Source organism: Colossoma macropomum, unplaced genomic scaffold, assembly GCF_904425465.1.
Source record: "Colossoma macropomum unplaced genomic scaffold, Colossoma_macropomum, whole genome shotgun sequence".
Classification (NCBI taxonomy): domain Eukaryota; kingdom Metazoa; phylum Chordata; class Actinopteri; order Characiformes; family Serrasalmidae; genus Colossoma; species Colossoma macropomum.
Window position 1 is genome coordinate 28,740,306 of NW_023494786.1, and position 25,205 is coordinate 28,765,510.

The 25,205-nt window shown below is 37.8% G+C and overlaps 1 protein-coding gene across 1 annotated transcript in view; it reads left to right on the top strand.

Moving 5' to 3' along the window:
- The window catches only part of nphs1 (NPHS1 adhesion molecule, nephrin), a 170,866-nt gene that overhangs the window by 58,687 nt on the left and 86,974 nt on the right, over positions 1-25,205 (top strand). Inside the window, exons 5-7 of the mRNA XM_036565266.1 lie at positions 9,812-9,934; positions 11,530-11,611; positions 14,140-14,243. Coding sequence (XP_036421159.1) covers positions 9,812-9,934; positions 11,530-11,611; positions 14,140-14,243 — 309 coding nt within the window. The remainder of the gene's footprint in view (positions 1-9,811; positions 9,935-11,529; positions 11,612-14,139; positions 14,244-25,205) is intronic.

A 25,205-nucleotide genomic window follows, 5' to 3' on the forward strand; every position in this document is an offset into this window, starting at 1 on the left:
CCTCTGCAGTGAGGAGTCCACACAGATCCCATCACTTCGTTTATATCAGCTCTGCAGTTTCAGCCCCTGAGCCACAAGCTCACACTGCAACATCGCCCCCATGTGGTGGGCAGAGTAACAGTCCAATAAAAGAGCTGTCACTGCAATGAAATATCTGATAGGAGCAAATATACCTACCAGAAAGCGGCTAGAGTAGAAAAGTCTGAGGTCCTCCAGTACTGAGTTCCTTATAGCACTGAAGTGGAACCTTTAAAGTACATCCAAGATCTGTTGACTGACGTATGACTCAGTTCAGCATGTTTAAGCCAAATAATTGGCATAATCTGCTTTAAGCCATGTGTATGTTTATATACAGTACTGTTTAAAAGTCAGAGACCACCCTTTAATTTAACCCTTGTATGGTGTTGATGTGTTTGTTACTCAGTGGTCTGGTGGACCCACCACATTATTGTTTTTTCTTAATCAAAGTGTCCATTGTAGGGTTCACCTTTAGCAGCTGTAGCAAGTTAGCAGCCTGTCCATGCTGTCCACCCTCACACACACACACACATATATACAAACACATACACACACAGACACACACACACACACACACAAACAGCAAGCCATGTAGGAGAAGAATAGAGTGAAGGACACAGCACCTCCACACTTTTATTCCCCGCGGGTTCACCCAACACCACATGTGATATAAACGTGTGGGGGGTGAACAGAGTGAAGTCACTGAAAATGGGTTATTTTATATGTTCTTCACAGAAAATGAGCAAAGGACAAGAAATCTGAGGTTGAAATAATAATAAATCCCATTATTGAAACTGGGTCCCACAAACCCAAACACCACACAAGGGTTAAATAATTTCCAGTTGAAACAACCAAAGTACAAGTTACTAATTTCTCAGCATCAGGAAAAACATCATACCTATAATAAAATAAGCATAAAGTATAATAATATTAAATATTTAAGTATTTAGTATTTGCATTCTTTGCTATTATTACAGCTTCCATTCTTTTCAGGAGACTCATATTGGTGAGGGCTTCTTTACAGCTACACATCCTTTCAGACCCATAGCGCTAAGTTGTCTTTTCACCTTGGAAGGATGGACAGAAACACCTCTGGATTTTTTTTAGATCTGAAGCAAGAAAGGAGCTTGATTTTCTCCTTTAAACAGCTTTTAAAGCACTGTTTGTCTGATTAGCACAGTTTTGGTCCCAACCAAGTCCCATTTGTCTGATTCTTTTAATATATTTTTGAATACCTTTTTTGGAAACTTATGTTTTTTCACCTATTTTCCCTTGATTGTCCCCTTTGTTATGTGAGAGTAGTCCAACTTTTGCACATTGTAAATCTTTTTGGGGGGCTAATAAAACATTAGCTATACTCATACAGAAGGTACTGAAACCACAATGACAGGAATACAAACTAGTGTGTGTGTGTGTGTGTGTGTGTGTGTGTGTGTGTGTGTGTGTGCGTGCGCGCGCGCATTCGTGCTCCGGAGCTCTTGTCTTTGATCCATGGCGCGAGCGCGTCTCGTGCTGGAGGCAGTGGGGGTTAAAGAGCATCTCAGACTGGAACAGCATGCAGATACACACACATACACACACACTCTAAGCTGAGCACTGATGTACTGCCTGCAGCTCTGCCTCATTTATAAGGACAAAACACTTAGATAATGATAAAAAAAAGCCCTTTAAATAAAGACAACTACATCACAACACTCTGAGTTGGTTTACACTGTAAAAAATGATACAGTAAAACAAACAGTAAATTCAGGCAATGTAAACAGATCTTATTCTGTACCACTTAGAGTATATTACACTTTTACTATCTCCCCACTGATATTCACATAGAGTCTAATCTGTATTAAAGCTGATAGTAGAGGCCTCAACAGGCAAACTGAATCAATGGCCCTAATTCATCACAACTGCATTAAAAAGAGCACAGCGAGCACAAACGAACTGCTCTGAGTCTGATTCATCAAACCTTCCTGCGACGTAGAAACAAGCAGAGGTTTGAGTGTAAATGATGAATCAGCTTCAGTTCATAAAATCAAGTGCCGGCCTATCAGCATCTCATTTACATATTCATTTACATGATGCACACCCTAATTAATGCAGATGTTTTGAGGGAGCCAAAAAAAGTCAACATTCAGCATCTCCTGAGCCAGTGGCTGTTCGCTGTTCGAGTAGGCGGAGTTTGAGATTGAGTTCACTGCTCCCCCTATTGACCAAGCTTTTTAGTGTTAAAATTACGACATCTGGAAAGAATAAAACATGAAATCTGCAATTGTTCAATGTGATAATTCCTAAAATGTCATATGTAAATGTTCTATTATTGCAGTGTATGTAGTATCTGTATTATTTATTTATTTTATTTTTTTGCCAATATCAGCAATATAAAACAAAAACACGATGTAATAATATGGAACACAGAATTGTTGCAGCACTTTTTCTGTAAAAAAAAAAAAGTGTATCAACTTTTGTACTAGATTCCCATGTGCACAAATTAATATATTAGTATTATGTTCTATTGTTATTTTGATTATTGGTAGTATAGATAATTTTATATCCAATTAACCATCTTGGTTGTAAATATGTCTCAGTCTGTGCTAATGTACTAGTATAGGCTAAAAAATATGATAAAAACAAAAACACAGACACTTTAGCTCAGGTAAAGCTGCTTTTCTCGCATCTCTGGCAGGAAACTTTCCTCCAAAGTAGAACAGTTTCTTGTAAAATGCCTCAACATTCAGTTTTTACGAGGCTGAAGTCGCTTCTTGTTTGAATTTTGCCATTCCACCTTAAATGGTGCCAGAGGTGCCAGAATGTAACAGCTGCACCATTTAAGGTATAACAGGACAATTCAAACCTTAAGCTGGCAAATGAGAAACTGACTTCAGCTTAGTGTTTGACAGTTTCTTGTTGATTAAATGTATCAGGAAACCAGCTGGAGTGATTATAATTGCAAGTAAGTCCATTCATCTCCTTAATATTGATGTTGATCTTAAATCTTTCTCCTTGCCTTTTCGTTAGCTATAAGCTTGGTGAGATTGTTGTCTGCACAGTCTGTGCCCCAGTCTCGAGGGTGAAAAGCTGGTGAATCAGCAGCTATACATTAACTCCAGCGTTTAAGACCGTTTATTATTAAAACTGTGTAAGAACATTTGATGTTTTACTGCAAAGGAGGATTATTTTATTTTTACCTAGAAATCTAATTCTGCTGTGCAGCCACAACAGGGCAGTAATAGAGCTACATGCGGCTCCAGAGCCACATGTTGCCGACCCCTGGTTCACGCTCAAATTGACACACGCTTCGACCAAGTGTTGATTGTACAGATAAGCTATTGTTGAAAGTGATGAATCACAAAACTATCAGTGAAAGTGGCTATGATTTGACCACACACAACTCTGATGAACAAGGGCTGCTGGGAATGGGAAATCATGACTCATTCTCCTTCTGTACCATGACCAAAGTACACTAATTAATTTTCTGCTTTTTGAAGCGAAATGAAGTAAACACAAGTTCAGCAGCAAACTCTCTTAAAAACATTTGTTTTTCTGCAAGTGTGAATGCACAGTTGCTTTTAATTTGAAGACCTTGATATACTTAATATGTGTAATATGTGCACACTGTTAGGTATAAACTGACACATTAGAAGTGATTACGCAGGTCAAGAATTCTAATTAGCCATCAATTCCAGAGCATAGTCAATTCTCTGACACTTTAAACCTTGAACTATAACTCAAAAACCATGGACTAGTCTAAGCAGCTGGCTGAAGATCTGAAAATAAAGCTGATTGATGCCTACAAAGGAGGGGAAGGCTATAAAAGGATATAAAAGCACTTCCTGCTCACGATTTCTACTGTTTGAAATGTCATTAAGAAGTGGAACTTAAGTGGACCTGTTCATGTGCTGGTCAGAAAGGCAAAGCAAACCCCATATATGACAGTAAAGGACCTGCAGGAAGGTTTAGCTAACATGGGATTGTTGCTGCACCACGGTACTGCGCAGCATTTTTGCACAAATATGATATGCATGGAAAAGTCATCAGAAGGAAGCCTTACCTGCAGCCTCATCACAAGAGTCAACATTTGCAAACCAACATCTAGATAAGCCAGAGGCAGTTTGGAAACATTTGCTGTGGATTGATGAAATGTAAATGGGAACACTTTGTGAACAATCGACAAAGGTATGTTTGGAGAAAAATGGAGCAGCATTTGGTGAAAAGAACACCTTGCCAACTGTTAAGCATGGGGTGTATCTATTACGCTTCAGGGCTGTGAACATGGGAAACATTGTGTGAATGTAAGAATGGATAAAAATAAGCAAATTCTGGGAGCCAATGTAAAAGTCAGTCACGAAACTGACACCAAAAAGTTGCTGCTATCTAACAAAGGACAATGTTACCTTTAAATCCACAAACTAAATGCAGGTTAAAATGCAAGTAACATATTAACAATACATCTATTTAATGTACATAATGTATCAACAGAACATCTTCAAGATATTTACTTCAATGTATTCAGATGCTTCACTACAGTTGCTTCACTGATATGTTGTTGATGTGTTACTAATACTCTATTATGAGTTTATTAATTATCTACAAAGGACCAAAAAGAGTGTTACTGAAGAATATAAAATAACTATGTGCCTTTTGGTCTAAAATATAATGTATAATAAGAATGCTGTATATAATGACAGCACGGTTATAATGCTATATATAATATTTGTACCTCATTTAAATTGGTAGACATTTCAGAGCTATGTTTTACTGTGTGTACCCTTTGGATGTGACCTTTGACTGACAGGTGTGGAGGGGTGGGTGGGCAATCACTCGGTCACACGCACTGGGGGGTGGAGGTGATTGCCAAAAGCATTGATTATGAAAAGGTCAGAGCCATCTGGTGCTTCTTTTAGAAGAATAAGAAAGGCAGAAGAGGAGAAGCCAGATAAAGATACATTTATGTCAAAGGTTCAGTTGATAATGAGATTTATTATAATATTATTGAATTGTAACTTGAACTGAATTGTCAAATACACCACATTTCTTCACTTACTGTACCTTGTAGCTTTAAGCCACATGCTGGAGATTCTCTCTTACCTCCTACAACCGTCTTACATTATTCCTGAAATGCAAACACAGCCATGTAGCACTTACATTGACATTCTTGTCAGAGCTGTTTGCTTACATTGTATTTTGAATCACTTGTAAGTGGCTTTGGATGAAAGTGTGTGCCAAATGAATGAACGTAAATGTAAAGTAAATAATGAGATTGCAGTTCAGAGCAGTAGTAAGTGGAGGCGCTGTGTGGTAGACTGCCAGCAACTGGTAACAGCCACTAAAAGAATGCATTAGTTTTAATTCCAGTCTTTCTGGGGTTGGCCTACAGAAGTGTAGTCATGGGGGTGTGGTGATATAGCATGGTTTTTCATGCTCAAAAGTACCTTATTAAACACAATCAACTTTTAAGTGCCATTGCAGTTACAGTCATATGCCTCAGTCCTACAAAGAACACACTTCTGCACTTTTTAATGCACACTATCTGTTTGTTTGCTAAATTTACCACATTGAATAATAATAATAATAATAATAATAATAATAATAATAATAATAAAGAAAAGTGGCCTGTGCATTATTTTTCCAAAATACTCAGCAGATGAATAGAAGTTGTGCATTAAACATTTCAGGCAATGCCATATTTAAATTTATTCCATGAAGAAGATTTTTTAATTTACTTTCACTTTGAAAATAAAATTAAACATGTAATTTGACAGAGTTTTCCAATTTTTGCACATACCTGTACACTGACAAAACTGTCACTTGGGCAGTGCCCCTCTTGTCACTGAGGTGGTACCCTCAAGGGTACATTTCAGTACCTTAAGTCAGGGAACATAACTGTACCATAATCCACTAAAATGATGTTTTCTAAGTTGTATTGATTCCACACACCCCGTCTCGTCTCCAGGCTTTTATTTTACTGTTCTGTTTTAAAGCATTCGGTTATGAAAAGGTATAAATATGTACTTTTTTACCTTATTTAAGGTAAAGAATTGGACCTTAAAACCAGTGTTGTACCTTTGAGGGAGCATTTACATTGTTTTTACCTTGATGAATGAAATATGTACCCATGCAGTATCTTTATTTCTAACAGTGTATTTCGCTGATGTCCGCACAAAACCTTGTATCTCCAAAATGGTAACTTTACAGGAGAAGACATAGTTTACTTCTAATGTAAGTCAATGGAACCAGACATTTTTCCAAGGCATTTTGGGCCATTTCGTTTGGTCCATTCATTATGGAATTTACATACAATATAAAGGACAACAGGCACTTTGAAATTATATCAAAACCTGGAAAAAACGATAAAAATGGAGATTTAAGGTTTTGTTCTGACAGCAGCGATATGCTATAATAAAATCACAGGATAATTTTCATTCCATACTTTTAATGCATACTTACATTTGGTAGTACAATAGAATGTTATTATTTGTTTATTTATTTATTGAATTAAAAAAAAAAACACACGTCACAATCATTTTATCATTGTATTTGAAAATTCAGTAGTGCAGGTTCAAATCTATTAATACTGAATATTAACTGAATGTAGTAATACATCATGAAACTAACTGTGCAATGATATATGTAACTACACACTGCATTGTAGTAGTACAGCAAAATGAAACCTGATTCATCTCCTGTACTGCTTAAACCCATAGGATCCAAAAAGTCCCTATGCTGATAAATGTTAGATGTACAAAGTAGATCCACTGCAGCTCTGTAAGTTACTCAGTACTGGAGGAGCTTTTGTTTCCCACTTTTTCTCCCAATTTAGCCATTGTTAGTTCTAGATATTAGGTACGTCTCCTCCTATCACACAATGCTGCCAAGCTGGGAGGGTGAAGGCTTGGACATGCTCCCTCAGACAGCTCACTGCACCACATAAGGTATAGCTTCTAGGAATTGGTATAGAACCTTTACATTTTGTAAAGTTCTTTAAACTTTTAAAAGGTTCCTCACACTTGCACATCTCATCTTTTAGAACCTACACATAATGTAAACTTCCTACAAAGAGCCCTTTACGTGGAAGGACTTTAAACCCAACACTGTTCAAACATGGTTCTTTAGTGAAGCACAAGTGATTCTTCGATGGCATCAACCAAAAACTCTTTGTGTCACCTTTATTTATAATAGTGTGTACTTGTATAGTACTTGTATTTTCTTGTAAAACAAGAATGTAATGGAATCCCTCAAACAATAACCTAATATTTTGAAAGTATCTATAATCTGATTACTGCCTTCTTTCCTGTGTACTCCTCTTCTGTAATGGATTTTAGTGCACTGTTTGCTTTGCATTTTAAACATGAAGAACTGTAAATCCACCAGTGCCAGCCAGAGGATCAGGCACTGACTTGTGTCTTGATGTCTTGTAGATATAAAAGAAAGAAGCTGAATGAAGCCAAAAGTAACATAGTGAATGAATAAACACATCTTACTATCTAACAGCATGAAAATATCAACATAGAACACATCACCAAAAAGTGAATGTTTTCATTATCTTCATCAATATTTTGAAAATAATCAAATTAATCAGCCTTCTGAATATCATTCATTATATATAAGCAATCCCTCAATCCAGACACAATATGACATGCAGCATTTCTGTCATAAGAGAACTTCATAGGAAAACTGTGCAAGTTATTTTTTGGTTTACTCAAAAATGGCAGCTGCCTTTTACATTTTACATTTTTTTTGAACATTTAATGAAGAATGGAACAACAAATAACTTGAAAAGTAAACTGTTGGAGGTTTTTGTAACACTGTTAGGGGATTTCCATCTATTTCTCAAAATTCTGGCTTAAATTCATCATTGAGATGTAAACAAAGTCATTCAGAGTGGTTTGATGTGAAATGGTTCATTGTAGAGAAACTTACAGACTTGTCTTTACAGTGGTGGTGATAGGAACCAGGGGTCACCATGTCTACAACACAAATATAGTCACTTCATTTACTATCCAAAACCACCAGTGAAGCTACATGTGTCTTCTAAGTGTGTATGTAATGTTTAGAGTAGCAAAACAGTAGTAAATCTGGAAAATCAAGTTTTCTTTGGGTACTATTTCTTGTTCTCTTAAAATTAATTAAATCATGTTTCAGGCATCGGACAATGTATTTGTAACCTTTTTCATGTAACACCTTTCTGAGGCACTAATTCTTCAGATGTCTGGTTCCTATCATCACCACTGTGAAAAATTTGGTAGGTATCTCTAGAATGGAGCATTATATCAAACCATTCTCAATAACTAAATGATTAAATCATACAGAATTTTTATCTCTTACACAGAAAATTATGTGCAATTCTCCTCAAGCAGATGTTAAGAATGTTCTCCTGTGAAGTTATCGATTCAGAGATGCAAGGTTTTCTCACAACAGTGACAATAAGCATACAGCTCACAGCACTATTCAGTAGCCGACAGTGTATAGCATGATGGAAATGTTCATCTGATGGATCAGGCTATTGAATTCACTGAAATGAGTGTCTTATATGGATACAGTATGAGTTTCCAGGCTTGTGACCTGTACTATGTATATGATATGTGTATTTCAGCGATGATCAAGTGTTATGCACTTGATGTGGGATGTATGTGGGATGTATGTCATTATTAGACTCAACATATGACCTATTGAGAATGTGTCCACATGCTTCGAAACTATTGTAGCGCATTGACAATAAAAGCAGAAGGAGCTTCTTTAATACAGTAATAGGAAACAGTGTACCACACAGAAAGTCTCACATGTTGGTCCATTTCACAGTGACCAATGTCGGCATCAATAACTATTCTGGAGGCAGATTTGAATTAGTTTTAATGAGACTTTAATGGGTAAAGAGAACAAAGCCAAAGAGTCTGAATTCTAGTAAGACACTTTTTTGGTCACTGCATAATTACACACATGCTATTTCCAGAGGTGAACCATGTCTATTATAGCTAGGGCTTCAGTTTAGACCATAAATGTAAAAATAAAAGAGAGAAAAAAACACCTCTATGATAATGCTGATTTCATCTAGCACCCCTATGGGATTCTAGTACTATGTTAGAGCCATGCTATTGGATAGGTCAACATTTCTTTGGCTGTTCTAGACTAAATACAGTCAATTAAAACTTGTAAAACACGTTTTATTTGAGGTTTGCAAGATATGCTAAATATATATTTTACCTAAAGTAGTTATTTTACAGTGCTTACTTCAGTAAGTAACCCTAATATAGAGCCACCACTGTTTTGCATTTCTAATAACTGTCTGAAACCTGGTTAGACTACAGCTCATATCCACAGTCAGTGACATATCTAGAATTTTCAGAAGGCCTCAGAATTGGCCCCACCTATTGTTAATCTAAATGTTATTGGCTGATCTTGATGTCTTTTTGTCAGATAGTGGTCTAATCTGCAGTAGGCTTTTAAGTCAGTTCCGTGTAGTCCCAACCAGTGTTATAGCTCACTTGACTGTATCCACCTATCTTATTGGACAATTTTCTTTAGAGGCCAAGATTTTACCATTGTTTCAAATGAAAACTTATCAGTATGAATATTACTAAAATAATTCAGTTTAAATACATCAAACATGATGATTTATATTAAATAAATATGAACTAAAAATTACATCCATGTTATTAGTCCTTCTCTAAAAGCCTAAATGTCCATGAGGGTTCCCAATTGTTTATTGTATAGTTTGAATTTTGTCACTGTTATATGTTAAATAGTATAAATTAATATGTGTAGACCTATCCAGACTTTTGACTCATACTGTTTTGCTGTTCAGTTCCCCCTGCAGAGCCATACATTGAGCTGGACTCTGAGGAGCCCTGGGTGGAGGGAGAAGAGTACACAGTGACCTGCATCGCCCCAGACGCAAAACCAGCTGCTGATGTCATTTTCTATAAAGGTATGAAGTCCCTTCAGCAACATCTCCAAATCACATCAGCAGGTACTTTGAAGGAAAGGCTCATTTTGTTTAATAATGATTGGAAAGTGGTATCTGACAGATTAAAGAAACACACCAATCCTCAGTCAGTTCAGGTTGTTTATATTGTGGACCGGGTCAAGTGGCCCCTAAATGGAAGATTAAGCTCAGCTGCTGTTTTCCTTAATGCAGTCTAGGAGCAATTTGCTAGTTATTATGGGTTACCAGCTATTGCTCTTCCTGCCATTTCAATTAGATTTGTACTTGAACATGCTTAATAAAGCTCCTTGGTTATGGACTCCTTACCGGACTTCTGTGGGCATCACTCTGGCTGGAATTCACTTTGACTATATAATGTATGAATTAGTGGTAACACGATAAATTATATAAATCACATGTGTTTTTCTGGTATGACCATTCAAACCATCTAATTAAGGCAGGCTGAAGTCCAGCAGTAACAGCTGTATGTTTTTATGATAGTATCAGTGATCGTAGCCCTCTCGTTCAAATACAGCTTTTAAATGGATTTTAACATTGGAGAGCACTCATAGGAGACCTATCCATAATTCAACAAGCAGCAAACTAACAAAAGCAAAGCAAAGTGGAGCTCCAGTTCCTCTTGAGAGTATCCACTATCCCAGCTAGCAAGAAATGTTCGCATAACTTTGGCTAACAGTACCTACAAGTTCTAACATTAAATGTTTTAAGAATGTTTAGTATTTTAATCAATGTTTCTATAAGGTTACATGTTAACTAAGCAATAATGTTTTAACTGCAACATTCAGAAGACGTTTTAAGGATGTTGTCCGAGCAACAGATTATGTTACATTGTAATGTAACACTCTTACATCCTGGGAACAAAAAAAAACTTCCCACTGAAAACATTAATAGAACATGTGTGTAACATTCTCAGAACATTTTAAGAACAAACAAGGATAGCAAGCTGTATGAATGAGCTTGAGAGGGATAGCCTACAATAACAGAGGACTTAAACAAATGGCTGTGTATGTGACATATATCATGCATGCACTCGTTGGTTGGAACATGCAGCCACTGTTGCTCTCACTGGACGTTGGTGATGAAAATTGGAAACCGTTCACTCTGTGGAATTTGCATGATGTTCATGTTCAGGTTCAACTGTGTTCACACAAAGACAATAATGCTGGAAATTGAATTGTTGAAAGCAGTAAATACATTCTGAAGCTTATTTTCTTCACTCATATAACTTTATCAAAATACACTGAAAAATATCAATAGGGTTCGAGCAAATAAGACAAATGTGATTCATTAGTCACTTGCAGATAATAAATGCAAATTACTTTGTTACTCATTTTACTTGTTTAATAGCTCTAGTATGAATGCATTATAATGAATTCATCTGTTATAATAACTAAATATAAGTATAATGAATAACTCTATAATGTAAATCATTTGCCATTGGCAGAGAAGACATGTAGAAACCCAATCTCCATCTGTAAAGTTGGTGTTAAAAGAAAAGTAAAAGAAAGAAAGAAAAAAAAAAAGCAGTGTGAGCTTCACCCTCTCTCTAAAACTTCCTCTCTTTCTTTTTTTCTCAGATGGAGAGGAACTGACAGATATAGAGTCTTTCACCATGTCAGGCTCTGAGGATAAACTTCTCAACACTCACGCTGAAGTTAAGTATGTGTTTGCATATCTTGCCTGCCCTTTACCACTGCACTTACATGTCCTTGAGCGGTGTCAAGAGTCTTAAATGCTATGAGACTCTTTTTTATGAATTTCATAACAATTGGAAGGTCTAAGGTGACAGAAAATGCTTGACTGTGGGCAGATTATGAGTTTTACATTGTGAGGCAGTTTTATGTTTTAAAAGCATTTATTTGCTATTGCCATCATAAAAGCCAGCTCACCCAGCATTCCCCAGGTGCCATGAAGCTTGTTCAAGGGTTATTATTACACACAATCCACATAGACGTTTTCTATGTCATTATTTCATTCTAATTTATATGTACATTTTGCATGCTGGGTAGTAGGGCTTAGAATTGATCCTACAAAAAAAAAGTCAGTTCTCCAGTTCCAGGCATGTGAGAATTGAGAGTTGGCTCCAAACCTTGTGCTGTTTCCACACAGAGACATCCAAGTTCGCTTGTACATACACTATATGGACAAAATTAAGCAAATAGCCTTGTAGTCTCGATTGACAAACACCAGCAGTAGAATGAGTCGTATTGATGAGCTCAGTGATTTTAAACATGGCACTGTCATAGGATGCCACCTCTGCCACAAGTCAGTTTGTGAAGTTTCTGTCCTGCTACATCTGCCTCTGACAAGTTCTATAATTGTGAAATGGAAGCATCAAGAAGCAACAACAGCCCAGCCATGAAGCGGGTGACCACGCAAACTCACAGAGTGGTGCCGCCGAGTGCTAAAGCACACAGTGCCTATCCTCGGTTGAATCACTGACTAAAGAGCTCCAAACTGCCTCTGCAACATCAATGAAAGATGTGTGAGGAGCTTCACAAAATGGTTTCCATGGACGAGTAGCTACACATAAACCTAGGATTAAAATGCAGTGGTGAAAAGCACACTGCCACTGGACTCTGGAGCAGTGGAAACGTATTCTGTAGAGTTATGAATCACGGTTCTCATTCTGGCAGTCTGATGGACAAGTCTGGGTTTGGTGAATCACTGAACACCTTTGGGATGAACTAGAATGGAGAGTGTGAGCCAGGCCCTCATCAGTGTCTGACCTCACAAATGCTTTTCTGGGTCAATTGGCAAAAATTCCCACAGACACTCTCCAAAATTTCGTAGAAAGCTTCCCAGAAGAGCAGAAGCTGTTATAGCTGCAAAGGGGGACCAACCCCATATTAATGGTTATTGATTTAGAATAGGATGTTATAAACGCTCCTGTAGGTGTAATGTGTAGGTGTCCCAATACTTTTGTCCATATAGTGTAGAGTGTGAGGTACTTTGCTTTCCCTGTGCAGGCAACCTGTCCAAAAAATGCATCTGTTCACAATATACACATCAATAGGTTGTTTTCTTTTTTTACTTTTGTTAAGTGGAAAGCATAGTAAAGTAGTTTTTGTAGCAAGAAAAATGCATCAATATGTTTGTATATCTATGGTAAAAATAAAAGACATATTGTGCAGCTGCCATGTATCCACAAGGGGCAGAATGGTATGCCACTAGAATCATGTATCACATTACAGTTTGGTAATATTTTCCACTTTCAAACAGTGAAAAGTTATACGTAAAAACAAAAGAGTCACCGACACATTCTGTGATAACTGTAAATTATCTGTGATTCTGTGATAGAATCTCTGATTCTGTTTAATTACTGTTTTATATATATATATATATATTTTTTTTTTCTGGAATTAAAAAACAAGAAATAATTGTGAAATCGACTCTTGGAATTGACTCCCATTGGAATCTGAATCACCTTCATAATTTCTGGAACAGACCAAGTGGGTAGTTTAGCCGTTGCAAATAAACTTAACTTTAATGACATTTAGGTTCATGTTAGCCAGCCAGTGAGCTAATGTTAGCCAACAGCAGCTAATTAGCTGTAATGATGAGTACATTTCTAATGAAAACAATTGTGATTTGAATGATAACTTTGGCCTTATGTGCCACTGTGAACAACCAGCAGTCTCCAAGCTCATTTTAATACATACCAATTAGTATTATTAGATTCACATTATTATTCACACTAGTGGAAGGCACTAGAAATAGGCTTCAATTCATGACTAATGATTCTCAGTGATCTGCCTTAAAGAGTAATGTTACTTATCAGTTTGTCCACATGAGTGATGATACCCTCATGATTAAAGATCCGGCAATTTTAAATTCCTTAATCTTTCTAGTCTTGTATTTCTCCCCATGCCCTGTGAGCTTTGAATTGTATTGTATCACCTTTTGTATTACCAAATAGATCAACAAAGCAGTGGTTTCAGTGAGCAGGCAGTAGTTTGCATCATGCTGTAAAAGTATTCAGCAGTTTGTTTTGTACCAAATAAAGCAGCTTACTTTGTGTCTTCCTGAAGAATGCTGTAGATTCCCTCTGGCCAGGCTCCAAGCTCTTCAATGGAGCGGTGGTCTAAGCATGCTGCGTCGGAGTTTAATGGTGCTGGGGGTGAAATAAGGGAGTGAGAAAGAGTGTGAAATGTGTTAACGGACAGCATCCCACTCTCTCACTGCAGGGTCAGGGCACAGCGTTTGGACAACGGCCGGCTCCTGCTGTGTCGAGTGAAGAATCCAGCTAGTCCCCGGGCTCTGGAAACCAAAATGGTCATGAACATATACTGTAAGAAACTTTTTTTTTTTTTTTCCTTAATTAAGGCAGGTTTACTCTTCGATTTTTGTGACGATGATGATGTCACTAAACTTGCAAATCATGAAAGAATTCTGGTCTTTGAACATCTAATGACCCTTTTTATCAAAGTTGTATAAAATCGACTGCAGATTTGACCCTCAATGATGTACAAACTACTCAGCGTCTGATTTGTATGACCTTAAAACAACAAATAATTTCGAACACAGTTAATGAAACGTCTGTGCAAGCGTCTGAGCACTACACTGCAAAAAGTTATAGCTTAGCAAATGTAAACATCTTAGTCAATATATCTACTATTTCTCATTATAGTAGTATAGAATGTTATGTGATTATTTAACTTATTTCTAGACATTTTTACTAGTTTTTAAGCAGGTTTATCTTAAAGTGTTTCGCTCCATTGGCAGATCATGTTACTTGTTTTAAGCATTATTCCTTAAAATTAGCTAAATCATCTTCATTATTTCTCAAAACAAGTAAACTAATCTGCCTATGGAATAAGACACTTTCACTAGATAAAATCACTTAAAACAAGTAAAATCTACAGAAACAGGTGGGATAACCTAATAATATTTAGTCTCATTATGAGAAATATTACATTTATTAACTACACTTAAGAAATTTTCACTTGCAAACATATAATTTTTTGTAGTCTTGTGCCTTATTTACATTATATTTGCAAAGAATATGCTCTCATATAAGGGCGGCACGGTGGCGCAGTGGGTAGCGCTGTCGCCTCACAGCAAGAATGGCCTGGGTTCGATTCCCGGCTGGGTGACCAGGGTCATTTCTGTGTGGAGTTTGCCTGTTCTCCCCGTGTCTGCGTGGGTTTCCTCCGGGTACTCCGGTTTCCTCCCACAGTCCAAAGACATGCAGTTTGGCTGATTGGACATGCTGAATTGCCCCTAGGTGTGAGTGAATGTGTATGTCTGTCTGTCTGCCCTGCGATGGACTGGCGACCTGTCCAGGGTGTATCCTGCCTTTCCGCCCAATGACAGCTGGGATAGGCTCCAGCACCCCACCGCGACCCAGAAGGATAAGCGGTTTAGATGATGGATGGATGGATGGATGCTCTCATATACGTACAGTTTACATTAAGTATGCCCTAATAAATGCTGACGTTTTGATAGTGGGCCAATAAAAGGAGAACATCCAGCAGGATCATGAGTGATGGTCCTGTAGGTGGAGGAAAGACACTGCTCCTCCTACTGGCCAGACTTTAAATTAATTGATAGAGTCAAAATTATGCAATAAAATGTAAAACTGACAAAGTATCTTAGCTTTTTGCAGTATAAGAGGCTTCTACATTACTATGTTCCATACGCTATGGGCAGAAGTTTTACTGTATCAGTAGTATAAAGCAAAAGTCTTCAGATAGGATGCTAATGGTTGCAGCATTTGTTTATATGTGTGTTATATGTTATTTATAAGTGCGTTCACACACACAACGTACATTCCCTTTAGTACAAGGATCGCCACGTGCACACTTAATAGCACTGTGGCGACCTTGAGCTCTGCATGGTCTCCAGCTTATTTACATTCTCCCGTGAGCCCCCTTGGCTGCCTGCAACTGGTGTTGTTTCATGTTTATGGTCAGCGGGCGACCTGCGGCCATATATAACCCCCTGCTGGTTTCCTTTAGCCTTCATGTCCTCCAGCTAGCCACCAAGCATGAAAGCTACTTGTTGTAAGTGTCCACAAGCTGCTAAATAACATGTTTCTGTTCTAAGATGCTTCCCAGTCCAGCCACCTTTTTTAATGTCATTATCATCATTATTTACTATTTTTATTATTGTTATTAGTGATGTTATTACAGACAATTGTTGTTTATTTAAGAGCAAAATAAGCATTTTTTAACTCCTAGCCAACATGAGTTTGATTTTTTAAGAAATGACAAAGCTGAAACTGATGAATAATGAAACTGTCAGTGAGATTTGCCCTCATTTTAACAGTCAGATTCATTATATATGCAGACACCTTCAGCAGAGTTTTGGCAGTGTAATAAGTTTTAGCCCAAAATCTCAATCTGTGACTGCTGCTATGATGCACATCTAAAAACTAAAAAATAGAGACTGACAACAGATGATCCTGTAATGTCCCTGTCTGGCCCTTGTTTTTCTCTGTTTTCCCTTCTTGTTTACCTTCCCTCATGTCTCAGGCCATGTGCTCTTGTTTTGCTTTGGTCTTCCTGTATTTTCTCTGCTCTGTTGTCATGCCCCTCACCTATGCCTTGTCTATAGTCCTGCCCTCTGATTTTTCCTTTGGCGTTTCACATTCATTTTCCCCTGTGTATATACCATTTGTCTTTGCCTTGCTCCTTGCTTGCTATTTTTTGTTCCTTTGTGGCCCTGTTGCCCAGGTTATTGTTGTAATGAGACAGAACTGGCCAGACGCTCGCGGGTAAAATCAGGAGGCTTTACTGTTTCGGATGTAATCAATACTCGTGGTCAAGAAGCAGGCAAAGGTCAAATCCAGAATGATCCAAAAACAAAAGGGGACAAACATAGCAATGACAAGAAAGGCAAGCCAGATCCAAAAAGGGCTGGGCAAAAAGGCAAAGCCGAAGATGTAAAACAGAGTCTGATACACAGGTAAACAATAATCGCAGGAAGACCAGCTCAGCAGCTCTAAGAAAGAAGCCATACCTCGCAACAAGCTAAACTGAAGCCCCAGGCTTTTGTACTAACTATACCAAACAATGATTACAAGGAACAGGTGATGTATATCAGTACTTAGGTGATGATTAATGGTGATTGGCTGATGGTGAAGGTGTGATAGTCATATCTTCCAGGGAATTCTAGGAGATCGAGTCCCTGGAAGAAACAAAGTCATGTGAAACTCCCAAAGAGTTCTGGGATATTGAGACCTTGAAAGCAGGCTTAGTGGGAAGCGTGACAGTTCTTTTAAGTGTTTGTTGGTCTTGCGGGGCCGTATGTGATCTCGTAATGAGCATGCATTTGTGGACAATGAGAATACACCTGGGGACAATTCTTCAAAATGAATGTTTCAAAAAATGCCCTTCCATTATTTTTTTTCAGAGGTGTGCTCGATGCACAAAATCAATTCTATGAAACCACTTAAAGATGTCAAATAGAAAAGAGATGTCTTGGCTTGTTTGCCAACAAGATGTGGTAAAAGTTTTGTTTACAAAGACTGACCAGCTGTTTACAATTCAATATTTAATACACAAAAATCAGTGGTCTTAGTTATATATCCATTACTGTCCATCATGGAAGAGTAAGCATGATTTTTAAATGCAAAGGAGATTCCAGCTGCACGCACAGAGCACAGAAATGGACAAAAAATAGCTTCAGGCAATTTCCGACAGATTTATTCCATCAGTGGTTTGTTGGAATAGCTGAGGAAGTTCATACTGTTGCTCAGTTGTGAATACATTTATTTTTTAACTGTATTGTTGTTCGCTGCTGTCCTTTTTGCATGCTTTTTACACTTTTAGAAAAAAAGGTAGTAAACTGTCGCTGGGGCAGTGCCCCTCTTGTCACTGCGGTGGTAGCCTCAAGGGTACATCTCAGTACCTTTAGTCAGGGAACATAACTGTACCATAATCCATTGAAATGATATATTTTTGTAAGTTGTATTGACTCCACACACCCTGTCTCGTCTCCAGGCCTTTTTTTTATTGTTCTGTTTTAAAACATTCGGTTATGAAAAGGTACAAATCTTTACTTTTCACCTGGGAAAACTTATTTAAGATTCATAATTGGTCCTTAAAATCACTGTTGTGCCTTTGAGGGAACATTTACATTGTTTGTACATTGATGAACGAAAAATGTACCTATACAGAACCTTTATTTCTAACAGTGTGGTGGGAATGATGGCGATCATTTAGCTCGAATACAAGAGCTCATCTGTTTATTAACATAGCTGCCAATACTTTCTACATCACTTTTACTGTGAACAACGGATGCCACATACAGCTGGCCTATCATCATCTCTTATTACTTGCCTATTTACACCGATTGGACATAACATTATGACCACCTTCTTGTTTCTACGCTCATTGTCCATTTTATCAGCTCCACTTACTATATAGGTGCACTTTGTAGTTCTACAGTTACAGACTGTAGTCCATCTGTTTCTCTGCTTACTCTGTTAGCCCCCTTTTACCCTGTTCTTCAGTGGTCAGGACCCCCATGGAGCCTCACAGAGCAGGTACTATTTGGGTGGTGGATCATTCTCAGCACTGCAGTAACACTGATGTGGTGGTGGTGGTGTGTTAGTGTGTGTTGCGCTGGTACGAGTGGATCAGACACAGCAGTGCTGCTGGAGTTTTTAAACACCTCAGTGTCACTGCTGGACTGAGAATAGTCCACCAACCAAAATTATCCAGCCAACAGCCTCCTGTGGGTGATGAGCTGTTGTCTCTGACTTTACATCTGCAAGGTGGACTGACAAGGTAGGAGTGTCTAATAGAGTGGACAGTGAGTGGACAGTGTTATCTAGGTTAACAAAACTGTTTTTCCCTTGCAAGAGGTCATGGTTTTTTTTTTGTTTTTTTTTGTTTTTTTACTGCATGCAGTAGGTTTTCCATACATGACATATACATGTTTAATTGGAGTTTTTGAGGAGAATTTTTAACCACTAACTTACATCCATGGGTTATCAACAGGCTTGTTGTCCATCAGTCAATGTTGACTAGTACACTGTCATTGACATACTTTGAGACATTCACTGTAAAAAAAAAAAAATCCGCAGCTTTTAAACATAAAAAAAAGAGTAAATAATCTGGTCAACTTGAAATTTTGAGTTCATTAAACTTGTAATATTAACTTAACAGAAGAATAATTTGTGATTTGCATTTGTTAATATATTAACTGAGCTCAACATTTCAAGTTACTCACGTTTTAAGTTTAAAAGCTGCATAAGTTTTAGCATTGGCTTGATTTAAAAATTTCACTCTCAGTTTGTTCCCACCCTGATAAATCCCCATTTCCACCCCACACCAGCTTAAATTTCTCATGACTGTCCCCACATGTTCTCAGTATGTGATCTCGTCTGGCTCTGCGAGGCTAACTGTTTGTTAATGAGTTTGGGCACATCTCAATCTCAGCTGAAGACAGAGGAAGGGAACTTTGAGAAGCTTGGGCAGCAGTTCTGGGACAATTTTGCTGTGTTTAGGGAAGTCAGACCCCCCTGTCACTCCGTTACTGAAAGCAGTTGTGGAAATGTGGGTGTGATCCTTCAACCAAACTTATTTTCCTTTTAATTTTAGTGCTGATTACGGATCCCTGCTGGTGACATCCCAGATAAATAAAAATAACGCGTGGCCATGACTTAGTAAGGTGTGGGAATGAGATAATTAAGCCTTGACCACAGCTTAATAAGGCATGATTTCATTCCCTCACCTTACTAAGTCCTGGCTGTGACTTAATTATCTTGTTCCCATGCCTTATTAAGTCCCACACATTAATACGGCATGGCCACAAGTTATTTTTATTTATACGGGATGTCACCAGCAGGCAGTGGTGGACGAAGTACACAAATCATGTACTTGAGTTAAAGTAGAGATACCCAAAGTAAAATTTTACCTCTGCTTGAGTAAAAGTACAAAAGTATTTACCTTCAAATGTACTTAAGTATCAAAAGTAAAAGTACTAAAAGATTAATTATGACTCTGATTAATTATGACTCTATTATCATTTTTGTAACAAGACTCTGCTTCATTAACTCATTTTAGGTGAAAATACTCCAGTGTCACTCTTGGTAAACCAATATTTTAATAGAATGTCATTAATTAGTGACGCTGATGTCTATTAAAATTATCATAAGCACAAAACACTGAAGGTAAACAGTTTCCATTTGGTAGAACTGAGTGGCTGAAATAACTTTTTGCAAACAAGCAAAGTTTCAGTTTAAGATTTATTTGCAATAAAGTTTAAGTTTAATAAAAACTTGCTTTAAACTCAGGTTCACAAATGAGTTTTCTTTACTAAACTGCATCTGTAGGTCTCTGTTCATAAACATAAACTAGCAAAAACTAATTTATTATAAAATGAAATAGTGTTTGTATAAATTCAGAAAAAAGACACGTCAGTCACAACTGCATATGTGTACATATTTCTATATTGTGGTCTATTTACACAAAGTTAGGTTAGTTCATCATTTATGTTGAATAGACTCTCCCAAACTTTTGTGCTGCTGCACTGACGTTGAACCGTGTGCTTGCACTGGGTCGGTATGTCCAACAAGTCAAAACAAGCTCAAAACAAATGCTGTGCCCTGATTGGTGTTCTTGCTTTGCACTTCTTTTGTTTTGACATGTTACATTTTTATACACACATAAGACAAATGGAACGACAGATTTCTCATAATGTTGTAGAGTAAAAAATAAGATATTTGGCTTTGAAATGTGGTGGAGTGAAAGTAAAAACTTGCCCAAAATGGAAATACTTCAGTAAAGTACAGATACACGAAAAAACTAAAGTTCAGTAACGAACTGTACGAACTGTCCACCACTGCCAGCAGGGCTCCATAGCAGATTTTGGGCCTTCTTTGTTTTGATCCATGAGTGGATCAGACACAACAGTGCTGCTGGAGTTTTTAAACGCTGTGTCCACTCACTGTCCACTCTGTTAGACACTCCTACCTTGTCAGTCCACCTTGTAGATGTAAAGTCAGAGACGACAGCTCATCTGCTGCTGCACAGTTTGTGTTGGTCATCATCTAGTCCTTCATCAATGGTCACAGGGCGCTGCCCACAGGACACTGTTGGCTGGATATGTTTGGTTGGTGGACTATTCTCAGTCCAGCAGTGACACTGAGGTGTTTCAAAACTCCAGCAGCACTGCTGTGTCTGATCCACTTAGACCAGCACAACACACACTAACACACCACCACCACATCAGTGTTACTGCAATGCTGAGAATGATCCACCACCCAAATCGTACCTGCTCTGTGAGGGTCCATGGGGGTCCTGACCACTGAAGAACAGGGTAAAAGGGGGCTAACAAAGTATGCAGAGAAACAGATGGACTACAGTCTGTAACTGTAGAACTACAAAGTGCACCTATATAGTAAGTGGAGCTGATAAAATGGACAATGAGCATAGAAACAAGGAGGTGGTCATAATGTTATGCCTGATCGGTGTATAGTTTTATTTACAGCATATGTGAACATAACTGATATTGTCCAGTCTTCCACAGTATGAAATACAGTATACGTATGTATAAGACCACTCTTATCATGCATGTTTTATCACAGCTGGCCTTAGTGTAGCATTTCAGTGCCAAAAGCTCATACTCCTCGTAGTCATTAGTTCTACCTCACTTCCCATATACAGAGCCTGAAAGTGCTCGTATTTTATTAAGTGCATTTGAGAGGCCTCTGAAGAATTACGTTGTTCAGTGCACTCAGGGCACACAAAATAATTTCAATGACTGGTACAATTAATTGGGCAGTCTGAAAACAAGGCCAGGTTGAATTAAATCAGCTGGCATCAAGTGAGGCACTAGTCTTAACTAATGTTACCATTAAAGCCCAGCAAACTGGTTCAATTAGTGTTAGAGTGCAGCAGTGGTGTATGAATAAAAATGTGATCGTAGTGCTACAACAACAAATAACAGAGATGGAGAAAGAGGTCTTAATGTGTGTGCATGTGTGTGAGTGTATGTGTATGATTTTTTTTTTCAGCTGATTATGAGAAGTCAGAGATAGAATACTTAAAGGAATATGATTTTTTTTCAACAAGAAAAAGCCCATATTTTACCGTCATAACTTTGAAATGGTGTATCTTACAAACATGATACACATATCACAACAATGACCTCTCTAGCCAGAGCAGGTGCGACAAAGCATCAGTGAGCAATCAGGCTCAGAAAATAAATCGATCCTCTATTTACACTTGACCAGAGTTGAAACCTCTGACGGGCAAGGAAGAAACACAGAGCCTAAAGCATGTTTAAATTTTCTATAGATTGCATGTGTTTGAATGTAATCCTGCTGGTAATCATCCTGCTTTTTTATAATATACCTGTCTTTCAGAAAGTTGGGACAGTAGGTAAATAAAAAGTATCAGTGAAGCAGTGATTTAGAAATTGACTTTAATCTATTAATCTAATGTATTTAAACAATAACAAAACAAATATATGAGATATACATATAAACATCTTAAACATGGGATTCAGTCATGTTTGGGAATAAAAGGAACATCTAGGAAAGGCCTCATCCTTAATGAGGATGAGGTTGAGGCTCTCCACCTTAGCAAAAATGCATCAGCAAAAAATCCAGCAGTTTAAAAAAAACATACTTCATTGAGCAACTGCAAGTATTTTAGGTTTTTAACCCCTTTATAGTGCATAACATTATCAAAAGATTCATGAAATGTCTATGTGTAAAGGACAAGGCCAAAAACCACACTTGAAAGCCCATGACCTTCAGACCCCTCAATCGGCGCAGCATTAAAAACCAGCATGCCTCTGTGATAAATATCACCACATAGGCTCGGGAATACTTTGACAAACCACTTTTAATATACATTGTCTGTTGCTGCATCCACAAAAGCAAGTTAACACTGTACTGTGCACAGTGGAAGCCAGATATCAAGCATTCAGAAACGCCGCCAACTTCTTTGGGCTAAAGCCCATTAGAAATGGACTGATGCACAGTGGAAATGTACTGTGGTCTAACAAATCAAATTTTCTGATTCTTTATGAATATTATGAATTTTGTGTTCTCCAGGTCAAAGAAAAATAGGATCATCCAGATTGTTACCAACCTAAAGTGTAAAAGCCAGCATCTGTTGTGGAATGAGGGGCATATTACTGGGTAACTTGCACATCTGTGAAAGCACTATTAACACTGAACACAATTTGGAGCAAGATTTGCTGCCTTTTAGGCAGTTTTTGACCTGCCTGCTGTCCAAAAATGTCTTCTATTGAAAACATCTTGGACTATTCAGCTCAAAATATGACAAGAAAAGTTGTGGACGGTTGCACAGCTGAAGCTTATAACAAAAGAAAGCAAAAATTCTGCTTTCAAAACTGGATCAGTTTGTGCCCTCAAATGTATATCGTGTGTGTGTTTTAAATAAAAGCTGATTTAACACAGTGGTAAACATGCTCCTATCCCAACTGTTTGCAAGTATCAAATTTGGATTGAGTGTAAATTTACAAAACACAATAATATTCATAAGGTAAAACATTGAAAATAGTGTATTTTTTTTTTTTTACCATTTTCAATTGAAAACAGGTCAAACAGATTTTACTAATCACTGCTTTTTGATTTTATTAGCATTTCACATACTCTCCCAACTTTTTGGGGGATGGAGTTTATGTGTTATAGCGCCCTGAAATCTCACAGACAATGAAAGGCCAGGTGGCACAGAACCAGCTATAGATGTGTACACTGTAGGGCTCAGATGAACTCTAGTACTTAATACAAAATTAGCTAGTTACGGTACAAAAAAAAAATAAGATTAACTGATAATAGAGATTTCAAATGAAAGTTTCCAGAATGGTTAAAGAGAAATACAGTTTCAGTTGTGTTTTTGTTTCCAGCAAAATACTTTTAAGTTACAGCTTTCATTTTTGGCCTTGAACAGGTTCAGAATAATTTAATAGATGAATTGTGGGAGCGAGGGAAAGATAAATACCTGTATTTTTTTACCCTTAACATCGAAAGTGTACTGCAATATGAAAAATCCCAATTTACAAGATCTGCTGTGCATCAGAGATATGGTCAATGGTGGTCTAATGGCAGTCTCTTTCCAATAATAGACGAGGTTAGAAGGCAGCTGATAAACTGGGCAGTAACAGGAGGTCTACAGACTGTAAATGTAACTTACAAAGAACTCCTATATTTTTGGTTTTCCTGAAACAATATCAAATATTTGTGTAACATTCAGCCATAATTTGTTACAGTTTTACTGTAAAGCATGTATATGGGACTGTTTGTTTATGTTGGAAGCCTCATGCTAAAGGCAGCATTTCCTGGGTGAGTTAATGACCATTATAGCTATCAGTTGAGTACTAAGCAATGGAAAGGCTACCTGAAGTAGGTAAATTGGGAGCTTGGGAAAGCAAACTGTAGGCAGTCGTTTCTTTTCTGGCTGCAGTTCCTTTTCCTTTCTCTGCTTCCTGGCCAGAATGGCCCCTTGACCACAGCTCATTCTGACTCAGAAACGGATGGTCGTCAAGGATAGAGCGAGATCCTGCCTGGCTTTTTGAAGCAGAAGAGTTTTGAGTGTGTGCCAGAGCTCCTGGCCAACCACAGAGAGCACTTTGATATTCGGCTTGGCCCTCTCTCTAACCCTCCTCTAGCCTTCGCTTACTAACAGTGGAGCTTCACTTTATATTCTGCAAGGACATCTATACAGGATTTCCAGTGTATTAGGTACACCTGCCTTGCACTTAAATTGGCCATTTTATTAGAAACACCTACCATTTAGATGCAATTGCAGGTTTTACAGTTATAGATTATAGCTCATCTGTTGGTACATGATTTATCAGTCCCCTTCTACCCCATCTATCAGCGAAAAGAGACCACCATAGAACCACATAGGGCACAGCGGTATTGCTGAGGCATTTACACACTCTGTGCCTTATCCTCCTGGTTAGAACCCCCTTTCTTTTAGCTCCACCTTTCTGGTGGCCAAGTAAAGACTATAGACATCTATTGATGCACAAGTTGTGTTATTCATCCTCTAGCCTTCATTAGAGGTCAGTTTGAGACCACAGAGCAGGTGTTGGCTGGATATTTTCAGGTGGTAGACCAATGGTATGTGTTTTTTTTTAATAATTTGAGCAAGACTAATATCTTTTCTTTAAAAACAAGTAACCAAAATATCTCATCTAGATATGAAAGTATAAACTTTATTTCACCAACAGTTTAGTGGAGTGTGCCACAAGTATATGTTACAACTTCCCCCATAGATGGGGTTAATTGTAATAGATGAGCTATTTCTAACTGCCACTAAAA